General features: G+C 47.2%; 1 protein-coding gene across 5 annotated transcripts in view; it reads right to left on the bottom strand.

Moving 5' to 3' along the window:
* Positions 1 to 1625: 1625 nt before the first annotated feature.
* LOC134342639 (potassium voltage-gated channel subfamily KQT member 2) overlaps positions 1626 to 17095 on the bottom strand; it is a 149414-nt gene continuing 133944 nt past the window's right edge. For all 5 annotated transcript variants that reach the window (XM_063040996.1, XM_063041000.1, XM_063040997.1 and 2 more), the window contains 3 exons: positions 14009 to 14132; positions 8754 to 9448; positions 1626 to 1920 (listed from right to left, as the gene is read on the bottom strand). In XM_063040996.1, coding sequence (XP_062897066.1) covers positions 1695 to 1920; positions 8754 to 9448; positions 14009 to 14132 — 1045 coding nt within the window. In that variant the 3' untranslated portion in view covers positions 1626 to 1694. The remainder of the gene's footprint in view (positions 1921 to 8753; positions 9449 to 14008; positions 14133 to 17095) is intronic.

Here is a 17095-nt window from a genome sequence, read left to right as displayed (position 1 = left end):
TTATACATATTAAGAACTTCTATTAATCATGAGTGTGAGACAGAGTCAAATGCATTTTGATAGCCAATGTAACAACATGAAAGATTTTTGTTTGTTTAGAATTACATAATCTGTTATCAGTTGTTCTTTACATCCTTTCGCACCCTTACGGCATCCTTTCTGCCCTTCTGTAAGAACATATCTGTGAGTGGTGATTAGTTGTGAGGTACATGTTACAATGTTATATATAGTTTGTAAACACATAATAGGATAATATTTTGATGGATTTCTTATGATTTTCCCTTGAGACAAAAGATACATTTTACCCTCAGTCAAAAATTCAGGCATTTTTCAGGATTTTTAAGAAAGTTGTTGCTATGCATTGATAGGTACAGATAAGGCAAGGAAATTTTTTCTACCAATAATTATGAACAGTACCACTGCCAGTACTTTTCCAGCTTGGGTATTTTTATGACCTCTTCCACTATGACACGAAAGAGTATTTTTCTGTTGATCAGGGTGAAAAAAAAAACCAAATTAGTTCCAGTGTGATTCAATGTTGTAAAACAATAAAAGATGAAAACTTCCATGGGAGTGAATACTTTTATAGGCACTGTATATGTATTTTGATAATAAGTTTATTTTGAACTAAACATCTCAGCCAATGAAATAGCCCGTGCCTTCGTGGGGCAGGACCAAGAAACATTCAAGTACTAGGTAGTCTGTGCAAATTAAAATTCAGGTCAAGAGTCGAGTCTGATCACCTACCTTCGACATTCAATGTCGACCACCTGCCCTTTCATCACCCAGTCCCCCACCATCAACACCCTGGGGTTATCAGTAACCAGAGGTTCGATTTGACCAGTCACAGGAACACCGTGCCCCCAATGGCTGGGAATCTGTCCGTGAGTGGCTTGCCTTCTCACACCCTGAAGCCTTTCCACCTGCAAGCCATAGATAAGGACTGTGACAGAACACTCTGGTTATAATGGCTGAGTGTGGATCCAACAACCTTCAAAGAGTTCGGCGCCATCCAAGCCAAGGCCACCCACCCGATCGGCAGCTCTTCCCTCGGCAGAACACGGTGTCTCCATCTGTAAAACGTGCCACCCTCATTCAGAAAGTGTCATCGTTCTCCATTCGCCACTGGGTCTCAGTTACATCACTCGAGCATAGGAGCAGAATTATGCCATTCGGCCCGTCGAGTCTGCTCCGCCATTCCACCATGGTATTACCCCTTAACCACCAGTCTTTTGAAACAGAGAGGATAACTTCGCTTAACTTCGCTTGCCCCATCACTGAAATACTCCCACAACGCATGGACTCACATTCAATGCCTCTAATCTAATCTTCATCTAATGCTCACGATATTCACTGCTTTTTTGTCTTTTAATATTTGCAGTTTGCTACTAAACAAGAACCTATCAACCTCCGCTTGAGTTCTGGAATTCCCTTCTCACCAGCAATGGTGAGCACCTTCACCACGTGGACGGCAGCGGTTCATCCCCACCTCGAGGGCAGTTAGCGCTGGTCGGTGCGTGCTGTAACAGGCCTAGGTAATCGGTGTTTAGGTCGTCAACAGACACCCTGTCAGCCATGGAATCATAACCTCAACCAACGAGGCAGAGTTTGCCTGTACTTTGTAAGTGCATGTCCTTTATTTAATAATATATAATTCGTGGAATCTTTACAAACGCGGTCAAACTCGCATACAGTCAAACGTCATCTAACCAGGTTGTCCTGGATAATATACAGCGGCAAACACTCTCAATGTCATTCACCAGGGGTAGAGATACCCCCACATCCCACTCCTTCAGCCGCCTGCCTCCCCCGCTCATGAATGCAACCAGTTTCCCCAACTGTGTAGCAACGTGCGGAACTGCTTCATACACTGCTGGCGTAGGCACCGTCTCCACCGTCACTGTATAGAACAAGGCTCCTCTGTGTATAGAAATTGTAAAAGTCCCGATAAATAGCTTTTATTAACCCTCGGAGTAAAAAGATTTGGGTTAGGAAACAGGAGTAGAGAGTGCTAGGTTTGCCACTCGATGCATGTTATTTCACCATTAAATTTTATAAATGCAGTAATTTGTTTCAAAATAGCATTGGGACGTGTGTACATGCCTAGCAGGATATCATATTTATTGTTAAAACTAACTACATCTATTAATGCTGCGGATTCATGCAATATTCTCCCAGCACACCTGCCTTCAAACACGGGGGGAATCCGATACGGGGGGAGGGGGGAGAGTCGGGGATTTGAAAAGCTGCAGCAATTCTTTAAGATCTGAACTGCTATTTGATCAATGAAGTGGGTTTTACACTGAACACCGAGTCTTCCGGGAACAGTTCAGGGGTTCGGAGAGCTCAGATGTGAAATTATAGATCTCCAGGGATTAAAGGACTTCAAATATTGGTCTGTTTGTGTTTTGTGACTGATCCCCAGGACTGGGGTACAGGCTGGAATTTAATTCGCCAGTTCGGAGGTTAAATACAAAATAACAGATCTTCTGGAGTGGGTTCCAGGCTGGAATCTAAGCCAGGAACTCAGAGGGCTATATGGAGAATATGCCATATTCGGGAATGCGGGAACTGCAATCTAATCCAGGATTGACCGGATTCGTTCACAGAAATCACAGGGTGGAAATTAACCGAGGGATCTGGAGGGTGGTCTGATCCTCCAAATGCAGTTACAGGTTGAGATTTAACCAAGGGATTGCTGATTTACAGTGTAGAGACTAATCGAACGGGTCAGGGTGTTTATATATTGAATGACAGATATTCGGGAGAAGGCTCTAGGCTGGAATCTAATCGAGAGGTTGAAGGAACGCAGAAGTTTATACATAGAATAAGCCAAGGCCAAGATTCAGATTTAATCCAGTTGAGGAACGTGTATCAAAGATCAGATATGTGGGAGGCTTGCAACTATTGCGACTGGTTAACCGTAAGAGCAGAATTAGGCCATTCACCCAGCCAGTCTGCTACACCTTAACATGTGGAATAGCAAACCCCTGGGAGATCTCTTTGAGGGACTCGGCAAATGATCACGCCATTTCACAAATATTCAAGTCTGAATTATGGAACAGAATCGAATGGAAGGATTTGGGACGAAGGGAGGCACAGATGGCAGTTTAATCCGGGGGCTGGAAACACACAGGTCAGGAAGCAGCTGCGGACAGAGATTACTTCCACTTCAGACTGTACAGTTTCATCAGCTCTGAAAACATCTGAAGCAGGCAGAGACCGAGAGCAGGCCAAAGAAACGCAGTCTACCGAGAGCTGTGTACGAGTGTGGGTAAATGTGAAGATATAGTGCCTTGAAAAAGTATTCAGGTCCCACTGTTTTCACATTTTACTGTCTCATTTTGTAAATTCAAAATATATTGAAGGGGTTTTCAGCTAATCTACAAAATATTAAATGTCAAACCAAAATAATTCCAAAACCTGCCAATTTACTAAAAACCAAAGTTGTGAGGCTGAAAAAGTATTTATCCCCTTTGTAATTACGGCGCTACCTTTCCTCAGCTCAGTAGCTAACCCTAACCCTTACCAACTCACCCAATTTGTAGATATAGAAAATGGGAAGATCACCTGAATAAATACCCCCTCTCTCTGCATGGTCCAACTTTACAGTAGATTTTCAATGGACAAGACCGCAATGAAGACGAGAGGGCATTCAAGACAAATCAGGGAAATGGTAACAGAGAAGCACAAATCTGGGGAAGGGTGCAAGACCGTCTCAAAGGCACTGAACAGACCCTGGAGCTCAGAGCAGTCCATCGCGAAAAAGTTGAAAAATATGAAACCACAGCCACACTGCCTATTCAGGCCCGCCCTATAAACTTAGTCACCACAGAAGAATGACACCTATAAAAGAGGCTGCAACTATGGCACTTTGAGTGAAGTCAGCGGCAGCAAATGGAGATGAACTTTATGGCTCCACAATCTCTAAGGCCTTGCACGAAAAAGGGTACTTTTTGTGGCGAGGAGCAAGCCTGGCGGAAAAAAAGACTTTGCAAGGTGTTACTTAGAAGACACAGTAAAGATGCGTGTGGTGTAAATCATGCTGTTAAATATAGCGAGATCCTGGATCTGCTAGCGTCTGCCAGAAAGCTTAAACTGAAAAGGAAGTCTGTCTTTCAGGACAACGACCCAAAGCACACTGCCAGAGCAACCGTGGAGTGGTTTCAAATGAAGAAAATTGGTGTCCTTGAGTGGCCCAGTCAGAGTCCTGACGGATCGAACAACTCTAGCAAGACCTCGAGATTGCTGCCCACCGCCAGTCATTAACTAACGGGGCACAGCCTGAGCAGTTTTGCAAGAAGGAATGGGCAAATCTTCCTCCATCACATAGTGCAAAGCTAAAAGAGACTTAACCAAGACTACTGGCTGTAATAGCTGCGAGAGGTGTTTCAACTAAGTACTGATGAAAGGGGATGAACACGTTTAAAATACTGACATTAGTTTTTGAATTTTTAATTTTTCATACAAGTTTCCTTGTTTTGGGGGCTCTGCTGTAAAATGGAGCATTTGATTCACAAATTTTTAAAAATGTCAGTTAAATTGATCAAAAATCCTGATTGTGATTTCTGTGAACAAAGTGTTTGGGGGGGGGCTGAATATTTTTAGAAGGCAATATACGTCTCTGTGAGTCTTTGTGTCTATGTTTGAAGCATTAGCAATAACCTGTGGTATCAGTACACAGACATCGCCGTTTTGATAACCGTTGTGAGAATTAACTCAAGGCACCTGTGAAGCACGACCCGCAGGACAGCACATCTGAAAACCCATGACTAACAAAACGATTCACATAAAAACATCAGCAAGCAGAATACTCTCAGTAACAGCTACCACCTACCTACCGTCTGTAGTGAAATATCCCAATATGCTTCACAGGACAAATAGCAGGCAAAGGTTTGATGAAAATTGCAGGTGTTATGGAAGAGAGGTAGCCAGATTTAGGAAGGAGTGGGGAGGTCGTTGGGTCATTTATTCTATCAGTGGTCATACCGTCGCATTACCGTCCCCCTCTGCCCTGGGTGGCCCATTTCAAAGGTCACCTGCTAGGACTGGGAGTGGTGTGAACCCCAGACCAGGGAAAGAGAGGTTTACCCATTACTAACGTTGGGTTTTCTTTAAACTAAAACTAAAGATTTATCTCATGATCTGAAAGCAACGTTCCTTGGGTTCTATACTTCCTATTTAAACCACTGTGAAAAAGGCTCAGCCCCCGGGTGAACCAAGAGAGCTCGCCGATAATTAGATGACCTAAATGAGAGTTCTTTGGGTTACGGGTCTGGGGCAACGCCAGTGCTCCTTCACGGCTAAGTCTGGGGAGTGGTCGGCATCTCCATGGAAGACTCGTCACTATTAGGATCAGGGGGCTAGAATATGTATGGTTTTCCCAGATGTTCCTTATTTACACAGTACGTGCTCTTCGGCAGAGGTAAAATACGGAATTCCCTCACCACTGGCTGAGATGCTACACCAGGGAAAAGTCTACACCTGTTGTTAGAGCGCAAGACTATTAAACTCCGCCATGGGCAGTCTCAAGTCTGGCTGTGAAAGGAAGAGGATTAGGCATGGGACTAACAACCCCATCCCGGAAAAAACCCAGAACTACAGAAACATCAACAGAAATCCAAGGACCTCATCCCTGGAAGAGGGCCAGTACACCAAGAAGATGGGCTGCACCTGGGGACAACTTGAAAGACTGGCCCAGGACAGAGCACCCTGGCGAGCTGCTGTCGGCGGCAAATGCCCCAGTAGGGGTGGTGCGAGGCCACTTGGTTCTTGTTTGTGAAACACCCGGGGATGTCCACTACATAAAGGACGCTGCATAAACGCCAGCTGCAGTTGGAAAATCCTAGCAGTGTATTGGGAGCAGGGCGAGAGGTGGACTTGGTATCTTAATAATCAGGGCACGGGAATTCCTGTGGATATAAGTTAATGAAGCCTTGTAGATACTGGTAGTGGCAAAAATGGTTAACTGTAAACTAGTCCCCAACTTCACAGTGAGTTCCGAGGGAGTTCCTTCAGGAGAGTTCGTGCTAATTACTCAGGAGAGTCGGTTGACCCATGCAAGGCATCTGTTTAAGGCACAAATGTGCAAAGCTGTGGCCGCCCTCTTTCAGTCAGTGGCTTGGATCCTCAGAAGTTGACGATCAGATTCTCAGACATATCAGTGAAAGACCAGCCAGGTCAGTAACTTGACAATCTCGTCCATATGAACATTTCCTTCGTTTGCCGAACTATTCAAAAGTCTGGAAGGGCGGCAGGGAGGTGGGGATCGGCGGGACTGAATTCGGGCCTGTTGACGTTATTTACACTGGGCTGTGAGAGGGCAGTGGGCTCTGAGAGCGGGGCAATGGGTGGGTGAGTGGGGGGAGAATAAGGCAAGCGGGAGGTCGAATGGTGATAGATCCAAGCTATGTAGCCACCGAGCGCACTCCGTCCCTCGGGTTTACAGTGGTCAGGGAGAGACTCGGAACCGAACGAGGCTCAGCTTCCAAGGCGAAGCCAGGACTACCATTCTGAAAGCGCTGCTCAGACCTCAGGACATTCAACAGCCGGGAAGTTTTCTTAAACATGTTGGCAGCGTTGTTACGCAGGATCGCAACAGCCGCTACTCAGTCGAAAATGAACCAGCAGCACAATCGGTGTAGGTATCGCAGTGAGCTGGAGGAGGTGAATGTATTGGACTCCGGTTCACCTCCGAAACTGCACGGCGGGGAGCCCGGAAAGTAAACAGTTTAAAGTCTATTCAGAGAGAGCGAGAGAACCCCTCCCTCAGTACCGTTCTTTAGGAGAGACACAGCGAGGATACGAATCAAAAAATTTGAAGCAACACACAAAAGGGGGATGTAAGTCAGCAGGCCAGGCAGCATCTATGGAAAACAAAAACCGTGGACGTTTCAGGTCGAAACGTCGACTGTTCGTTCTATTCCATAGATGATGACCTCCTCCCCCATTTTTGAGCGTGTCTCTTTCAATTTCCAGCATCTGCAGATTTTGTCTGTCAAAACTAACGTTGAAGAGGGTAGGGCAAAGAAGGGGCGGCCCATGTCGAACTAACAACCGCGGAACACGATGGGATAGCCGACCATAAACATACGATACTCTGAAGATGCTGGAAATCCAGAGCAACACATGCAAAATGTTAGGGGAATTCAGCGAGTCAGACTGAAGGGGAATCAACAGTCGATGCTTTGGGCCGGGACCCTTTTTCAGGCCTGGAAAGGGGAAGATGCCGGGAAAAAGGGGTGAAGGGGGACAAGCTAGAAGTGATAGGTGAAGCTGGGGGAGAAGGGATGAAGAAAGAAGCTGGGAAGTGATAGGTGTAAAGGTAAAAGGCTGGAAAATGAATCTAAAAGGAGAGGAGAGTGGACCGTGGGAGAAAGGGAAGGAGGAGGGCCACCAGGAGTAGGTGAAAAGAGGGGAGAGATCGGAGCGGGACAATAGAGAGGGGAGAGGCCGGAGCGGGACAATTACCATAATTTGGAGAAATCAATGTTCATGCTAGCAGGTTAGAGTCTAGCTGACCATTGGGAAGACTGAATTAGAGTCAGATACCTTAAATAAGATGCTAAATTTGCTGGGGGGGGGGGTTAACTGAGATATTAACAGGTCAGTTTTGGGACAGGGATGGTGGGGTAGGGGAGGAACTGAGATATTAACAAGTCTATTCTGGGACAGAGACGGGGTAGCAGGTGTTCTTTATGGGCTAGGGAGAATTGGACTCTGAATGGAGTGGTCTGTTCCAGACCTTCATTAACACCTGACCAGAGCCCCGCGGGATCATACAGGGACAGCCAATGTATAAACTGTCCGGGAGAGGCAGCCTGGGGTACAGAGTAGTATCCAGCAACTTCACCCTCCCCATAACCTTCAAAAGCATTTTACAATGAAGCATAGTTAAAATTAAACATGATTAAGGTCAAAAGTAAACGAGAGGTTCTGCAGATGCTGAGAATAGCACACACAAAATGCTGGAGGCACTCAGGTCAGGCAGCATCTACGGAGGGGAATCAACAGTCAATGTTTCGGGCTGAGGTTTAATGATGGTCTGACGATCTGATGAAGGATTTCAGCCTGAACCCATCAACTGTTGATTTCCCTCCGTAGATGCTAACCAACCTGCATTTTAAATGTGTTACTAAGGTCAAAGATACTCGGGAATGTAGGAACATCACACGATGAGACGGCAATAGAAGCTGCTTCTCCACCTCAACCTCCTCTCGGGAGAATCTTCCAGCTCCAGTTCCCTAACCTTACCTTTAGCTCTTGGGCTGATCCGTTCTTTCGGGATTCCCCGGAAACTTCGCCACTGTTCTTTGCTGGAGTTTACCCTCCCCCCCCAACCCCGCCCCTGTCCCGCAACCACCACCCCCGCGCAGTGGTGGGGAGGTACCAAAGGTACATTCAGTAGTCGGACTCCCGGGGCAGGCGGCGGAGGATCGGACGGTGGGACTGGGACGTGCCCGCCCGGCGCACTGGGACGCAGGGCAGGGAGGTTCGGTCCGTGGGGAGTCTGTCGAGAACAAGCTATCCCCCAGGGGTGATCGGAAGGCGGGGGGAGGCTGCAGCGTGTGGTCAGGACACTCAAGGATGGAGGAGCGCGCTGACCCTCGACCTTGGAGCAGTGTGGCTTCCCCCACCCCCGACAACCGAGGACTCACGCCCCCCGCCCTCCCATACCCCGAGTTGAACCACACCACGTTGTCTATTTTGAAATCCATGCAAAGTCGCAATGGGCCCCGTCAACGGTACAGGACCTCGGGGGTCCGGAGGGGGTGCATGCTTCCGAGTCCGTGTCGCTCTCCCCTTCAGCGATGTACAGCCTGGTCTTGGCCCAGGGGCTGACGCCAGGGTAAGGGCCCTGGCCAGCGCTCTCCAAGTTATCCTTGGACTGCGAGATGCTGAAGCCGCTGTAGGAGCGCTCCAGCTCCTCATGGTCCACCGAGGGGATGGAGATGGATGTGTCGCTGTCCCTCTCTCTCAGTGCCCCATCTGGCCGCTTGCAGGCGTATTCCTCATATCTCCCGTGCTCCCTGCCTGGCCCCCCGTGGCTGGACATCCGATCGTGGGAGGTGGAGGGCGGAGGTGGGATCCTGATGAAGGCCGTGCCATCGCCCACAGGCGAGCTGACAAAGGTCAACGTGCCATGGCTGTGACGGCTGAGGCCGTTGGCCGAATGTTGGTGAGAGGAGGCTGACGGCGGGCAGCCCTGGGGCGCTAGTGTTGTCCCCGTGTGCCCGGGGAAGGGCCTGAGCGTAGCGCACGGGCAGCCACTCTTGTTGACGTTGGTGTTCTTCTCGAGGAGCTCCACGTTGTCCACCGGGCTGTGGTAGGGCGGCGCCGGGTCCGGCTCTTTGGAGATGAAGTAAGCCTGGCTCTCCGACTGTGGGATTCCCATCTGCTGCATGTAGATGTTGACTAGGAAGTCTAGCTTCTTCTCCATGGAGTGAACCTGCAACACAGACAGCCTGGTCACTCATCCCAACCCAGACACCACTGAACAGCCACCCAATAACCAGCCCATTAATGAGTTACCCCCTGACCCAACAACCAGTCCTCTAGTCCCCAACCACCCTACAACCAGCCCATTAATGACTTGCTCACTAACCAGCTGTCCAATAACCAGCTCATTATGAGTTATGTTCTGACCAACTGCATAATTACCATCCCATTAACGACTTGACCACTGACCAGTTGCCCAATAATCAGCTCACTTGAGTTACCAGCTGCCCAACAAACCATTAATTAGCTGTCCAAGAGCTAACCTATTAACTAGCCACTACTAACAACCGCCCATTAACCATCCATTCAGTAATCCGCTGCCCAACAACCAACCTATTAACTAGCCACTCAATAACCATCTACCTAGTAAGCAGTCACCATGAACCAGCTGCCCAATTATCCCATTTACTAGCTAACCCTAACCAGCGGCCCAACAGCCAATCCATTAACTAATTATGCACAAACCAGTTGCCCAATAACCAAGCCTGTTAAAAAGCCATTTATTAGCAAGTTGGTTGTTCAACACTCATCCACAAACCAACCACCAGTCATTCAAACACTAAACCACAATTTTCTCGTCTGCCTTGCTCCAATTTCCATGTGCCCATAGTCAGAATGTGATTGCTGTCCTTGTTTTTCACCTCAACGTCCTTCCTCAAGTTAATGAGGAGCTCTTTGATTTTACTAACTTTGAGTGAAAGGTTGTCATGTCACATCACTAGGCTCCTCATCTCCTTCCTGTACTCAGACATCACTATTTCAGATACAGCTCACTATGGTGATATCATCCACAACAGGCATTCCAACCTGGGGTCCACGGTGGAGGTGCATGCTTCCAAGTCGGTATCACTCTCCCCTCAGCGATGTACAGCCTGGTCTTGGCCCAGGGGCTGACGCCAGGGTAAGGACCATGGCCAGCGTGCTCCAAGTTATCTTTGGACTGGGAGATGCTGAAGCCACTGTAGGAGCACTCCAGCTCCTCATGGTCCACCAAGGGGATGGAGATGGATGTGTCGCTGTCAGCGCCCCATCCAGCCACTTGCAGACGTGTTCCTCATATCTCCCATGCTCCCTGCCTGCCCCCCCCACCATGGCTGGACATCCGATCGTGGGAGGTGGACATCCGAGGTGGGATCCTGATGAGGGCCATGCCATCGCCCTCAGGCGAGGTGACAAAGATCAACGTGCCACGGACCCCTTGCTTAATGGTATTGGTCCATGGTCCATGGCATAAAAAGGGTTGGGAACCCCTGATGTACAAACTTGTAGATGAAGTGAGAGCACAATCTGGATGTGCAGGGAGTAAATTAGAATCAGTCTGCCCCTCCTGTGATTACCTCCCTCCTTTGATCAGGGACAAGTGCCAATAAACCTGCTCAATTTTATATTAGTAACTTAAGCCCATTACCCCTACGAGGGCATAGGTCAGCAGACAGCAGCTCACCAGATTCCTTTCTCCAGAGCCAGCCTTTCAAGTTGCCCCCAGGGTAGCCCATCCTCTTGGTGTTAGCTTCAAGGTAACATTGCCAGGTGTTCTTTAGTCGGCCCCTCTTCGCTTTCCCTAAGGATTCTACATTCCATGCTCCAATGCTAGTGGTCCTGGATGATAGGATGATTGTCTCTGTGGCTTCCACAGACTTGCGCCTTTCACCATGCAACTTCATACATTTTCTTTGCAAAGACCCTTCCTCTCCTGGGGATAAGGTCTCTGGCATTTCCATTGTTCTGTTTTTATGAGATGGGGTTGCAAGCCTCATGCCCACTCCATTTTGTGTCCTGCATACTAAAAGGAAGAGAACTGAAGCCAGCCAGGGCAGCCGGTTCACTGCTCACCTCTACAGATACAAGCAGCTCGAGGTGCCTAAGGTCCCATGGGGCAGGGTTGTACCTACACTCATGTCCGCATTAGTAACACACACTTCCATGGAAGTGCATTTCAGAGCCAGGTGCAATATTTAACTACTACCTGATGCACTCTGTACATATACCTGAGGTCAAATCTCCACCACCCTGCACAAAGTTAACCCCTGAGTTTAACTTATCAGCAGTACCTTCAATAATCAATCAAACTTCACACAGAGGCAAACAGAATCTCTAAATGTAGTGACAGACTATCCCTCTGATCCTGAATCTAATGCTACAGAGTTCTACCCAATACGGATTGGATGTCTTATGAGGGTAGTTTGGGCGAGCCAGGACTTTTCTCATTGGAGTGAAACAAGATGGAAGGCAACTTGGTAGAGATGTACAAGATGATAGGAGTGTGTACGTGGGATGCCATGGTATCACAGAGATTATCATGATGCTGTTGCAGCTTAGGGCATCGGAGTTTGGAGTTCATCCTCTGTATGGAGTCTGTACATCCTCCCCATGGAATGTGTGGGTTTTCTCCAGGTGCTCTGGTTTCCTCCCTCAATTCAAACAAATAGCAGATAGTAATTTCATAGGTCATTGTAAATTATCCCATGATCAGACTGGGGTTAAATCGGCACTGCTGAGCAGCAAAATTAAATAAAAATAAGAGGCACGGATTTAGTCACTAGCCAGAGACCTTTTCCCCAGGACGGAAATGCATAATTTTAAGGTTATTGGAGGAAAGTATTGGGGGACGTCAGAGGTAGGTGTTTACACAGAGACCAGAGGGTGCATGGAAAGCCTTGCTAGTGTGGTGTTTGAGGCAGATACATTAGGAACATTTTATTAACTCACAGACCTAGGAGCAGAGATTCAGCCATTCGACCCATCATATCTGCTCTGCCATTCCTGCATGACTGATCTATTGTCCCTCTCAACCCCATTCTCCTGCCTTCTCCACGTAACCTGACATCCTGATTAATCAAAAACCTATCAACCTGCACTTTCAGTAGACTCAATGTCTTTGCCTCCAATGCCATCTGTGGTAACGAATTCCAGATTCACCACCTCTGACTAAAGATATTCCTCCTCATCTTTGTTCTAAAGGGACATCCCTCTATTCTGTGGCAGTGCCCTCTACTCCTAGACTACCCCACTACAGGAAACATCATATCTAGGACTTTCAATATTCGATTGGTTTCAATGAGCTCCCCTCTCATTCTTCTAAACTCCAGTGAGTTCAGGCCCAGAGCCATCAAGAGCTCTTCATATGTTAACCCTTTAATTCCCATCATCACTACTGTGAACCTCCTCTGGACCCTCTCCAATGCCAGCACATCTTTTCTTTGATAAAGAACCCAGAACTGTTCACAATACTGCAAGTGCAGTCAGACAAATACATCCTTTCTCTTTTATTCTAGCCCTCTTGAAATGAATGCCAACATTGTAGTTGCCTTCCTTATTACTGACTCAATCCACAAGTTAACTTTTGCACGGGAAGACTCTCAAGTCCCTTTGCACCTTTGATTCTTTAATTTTTTCCCCCTTCAGAAAATAGACCATTCACTTTTCTACACTACATTCCATCTGCCACTTCTTCGTCCATTCTCCTAATCTGTCTAAATCTTCCTGCAGACAGCCTGCTTCCTCAACACTACTTGCCTCTCTTTGTATCATCCACAAATTTGGCCCCAAAGCTATCAATTCCATTATACAAATTGTTGACATTTTAATGTGCAAAGAACCCTCCCTCTTGAGAATCTTCTGCAGCTGCTGAGACATTCTGGACCCTAGCACCTAGGAGGCAACACATAATCCTGGCATCTCTTTTGTGGCCTCAGAAACTCCTGTCTGGCCCAACTATCACCACCACTCTGCCTGACTTTATGCTTCCCTGCTGAGCCTCAGAGCTGGCCACAGTGCCACCGGGGTATATCCAAAGGAGTATACTTGTGCTTAGGAGAATGGCCACAGGGGAACTTACTCCACTTGCTTCTCATGGTGATCACCCATCTACTATCCGAAGCCTGCACCCTGGGTGTGACCATCTCAGAAACAGTCTCATCTTTGAGGTTTTCAGCCTCTCAGATGATCCTGAGTGTATCCAACTCCAGCTCCCATTCCTTGACTTTGTCAGTCAGCAGCTGCAGTTGGATGCACTTTCCACAGATGCAGTCATCAAGGAAACTCTCAGGTGTCCTGCTATCCCACACAGTACAGGAGGCGCATTCCTCTGCCTACACTTGTTATCCCTCCAACTTCGAGCTTAAGTACTGGCCTGTCTCTTTATCTTCAAAGCCTGACCACTCTAACACTGTCCACTCCAACAACGGCTGCTCTGCTTACATGATTCTTGTTGGTCTCTGCAAAAGGCTTAAGAGATTGTTATGATTGCAGCCCGACAAAAATAGGCAAACGGTTGAAAGAAAAGTGGAGTTGTATGTGAAAGAGAAGGGTTGGCTTGATCTTGGAGTAGGTTTAAAGGATTGGCATACAGGCCCTTTGTGTGGGCTGAAGGGCCTGTACTCTATGTTCAATGGACCAATGGCCCATCTCTGTGCTGTATGTTTCACTGTGATTGGATCCTTTCTCAGTTTATGCCTCAGGTATCAGAACTTGATAGAGACCGCTCTCTACACTAGTCGCCATTCGTTACCTGTCGTTCCATCTTGCCCAGCCGCCCCATCATACTGGGATCTTCTGGAACCTCTGTGTCCGCTGGAATCTTGGAGCGGTCTTTCTCCTGAATCTGGGGACCTCGGCCGACGATTTGGTCGACTCTGCCATTGGGGAGGAGACACACAGACAGCTCAGGAAATAGATTAGAATGTGAACCAGCCCTTGGCCCAGCAGAACTATCCCATGACGAGCAGAGGTTAGAGTCAGAATGCAAGGCAACAGGTTAGAGGTTACTGGAGCTCTTTAAAGAGAAAGATTTGTCAGAAGAGGAAAGAATTCTTTTTAAGGAAAGAATAGGTGGGAAGTTTTCTTTCTTTTTGTGAAGGGTGGAGGAGGAAATGGTTATGCAAAAAGCCTGAAATTGATCTGAACAGCAATTATCAGAAATACATTTCCCCACAATGCAACTGCAGAGACATGCAGGTACGTGAAACCAACAGACAGAAAATTAAGCACAGTCATGAAAAGCTGGTAGCTGAGACATTTACACAGAAAGCAGCTGACGACAAAGGCAATCGTCTTCTATAAACATGCTGGACAAAGGTAGGCACTCAATAAACCACTGAAGGGGAGATTATAATCTCCACAGTCAATGGCATAAGAGTCAACATTGAAGCGAAGGTGATATCAGAATGAGGGGAGTGACCTTTTTTGTACCTAGGTCTCGGCGATTTATATGCAGAGTTATGATTCCACATTCAGCTAGGGGTGGTGGTAATAATAATCCATTTATACAGGAGCACCACTCTGAGCCAGAGGTGGAATTTGACAGCAGGGTCAAAACATTCCACAGTGTGGGTAGCAAAGTTCTGTCAGTACTAAACCATGCAAAATTTTCTAAATTCAGAGACAAAGATAAACTGCTGGAGCAACTCAGCGGGTCAGGCAGTGTCTGTGGAGGTAAAGGGGTGGTCGATGTTTCAGAACCAGCATCGGGACTAAATTCAGTGTCAGGCACCTTCAGCACAAGAGTTGTCTCTGCTCTCACCTCACTGATGTGCCTGAAAGTGAGCCACCAAGTATAACAATATCCAGAACTTGTGAGGTGTGGCGTGCCAAGTGACGAATGGGAAATGGATTCAGCATGTAGACAAACACAGTTCATGTGGGGCTGATGCTGACACCCTCTGGGAGAGTCAGGTTGGACAGGAGCCCAGGTCTTTACAGATGCTGCACCATGCCAGCGTGCCGCAGAGAAACACTCCAGCTGAGGGAAGGATGGGAAATGCTTGCACTAGTGGAGATTGTTTCCCCTGAGTGGCAGAGCGGAAAAGGACAACTGCTGTTGGGAGTGTTGAGTGTGCACAAGAAGGGAGCCAAGTTGGAAGGAATTGTCAGTTTAAGAATTGACACGACCAGGAAGAATCCCCTCTCCGCACTACAAAGGAAGTGCATTGTGGAATCGGGGCTGTGCAAGGAATTTATCTTGGGCACAAGGCTGGGGAAAGGTGTCGTAAAGGAATACTGCTTGTAGTCTTGGGCCACATCCAATAAGAAGTTGACACAGGTCAATCAGATAAGGCTGAGCCAACGAAATTGAAACAACTCATTGAATCGATAAGAAAAAGGGTATAAATGGAGGATTTTGGGAGTACAGCCAGCAACAACTCTGTGGGGACCAACCATCACAGAAGTGGATGCCCCCGTGTCTGGAATGTGGCGATTACATCGGGATCCGGAGGAACACCTGCGCAGTAGAGACTCCTTTTCACAGGTACTACCTTTTCTGACCTTTGACTGTTCATGGAGGGTCAGGGAAACCAAGTGGGTGTGCGCACAGCTAACTAGTTCTGTAAATTCATGTTTTTTTTTAACTGAGCCAATAAGGGTACTTGTCAGTAAATGTAGATTCTCTCTGTGCCTACCTGATCATTATTGATGACCGTTAGTACCTATAACAAAGGAGAAGGGCAAGGGGTAAATTAGAAGACTACAACATGGAGAGGGTTCTGTAAAACCATACCTTGTGTTTTCACCTGTACTTATTTAAGACAGAACTACACTTGCTTTTATAAAGCAGTCTGAATGGAGAAACATGTTGCAGGCTCATCATAGATGCCCAGTTTTATGGGACATCTTGAAGAAGACAGTTGCCAGGTGTTTGGAGAAGAAAGGCTACAGTGAAGAGCTGACGGGTGTTCAGAGGCAATGAGGGGGTCAGTAGAGCAATATTACAAAATTGTGCAAAAGAGACGGGGGACCAGCATTCTGGCAGACAGGTTTGCCTCTGCTACACGGGTGTGTTTAAACTAAGTAGTGGGGGGCGGGGGAGGAGAGGAAATATGAGGATGGAGTTGAAGGGAAAGAGAGAATAAGGAAAGTTAAGAAAGACAACAGAATTAACAGGGAAGAAAGCGCAGAAAGGGATCGGAGAGTATGGCCAAGTGCAGTACGAATCAATGTGAAAGGTAAAGGGAGTAATAGATTAGAAGTATTATATATGAATGCATGAAGTATAAGAAATAAAGTGGATGAGCTTGAGGCTCAGTTGGAAATTGGCAAGTATGATGTTGTAGGAATAACAGAGACATAGCTGCAAGAGGACCAGGGTTGGGAAATGAATATTCAAGGTATACATCCTATCAAAAGGACAGACAGGTGGGCAGAGGGGTGGGATGGCTCTGTTAGTGAGGAATGAAATTCAGTCACTTGCGAGGGGGGGCACAATCAGGAGATGTAGAGTCAGTATGGATAGAACTGAGAAATTGTAAGGGCAAAAATACCCTAATAGGAGTTATCTACAGGCCCCCAAACAGTAGCCTGGATATAGCGTGCAAGTTGAATCAAGAGTTAAAATTGGCATGTCGCCAAGGTAATGCTACAGTTGTTATGGGGGATTTTAACATGCAGGTAGACTGGGAAAATCAGGTTGGTACTGGACTCCAAGAAAGGGAGTTTGTGGAATGCCTCTGAGATGGATTCTTAGAGCAGCTTGTACTGGAACCTACCAGGGAGAAGGCAATTCTGGATTTAGTGCTGTATAATGAACCAGATTTGATAAGGGAACTCAAGGTAAAGGAGCCATTAGGAGGTAGTGACCATAATATGGTAAGTTTTAATCTAC

This window comes from Mobula hypostoma, chromosome 2, assembly GCF_963921235.1.
Source record: "Mobula hypostoma chromosome 2, sMobHyp1.1, whole genome shotgun sequence".
Taxonomy (NCBI): Eukaryota; Metazoa; Chordata; class Chondrichthyes; order Myliobatiformes; family Myliobatidae; genus Mobula; species Mobula hypostoma.
This window is presented reverse-complemented; position numbering and strand designations above follow the sequence as displayed.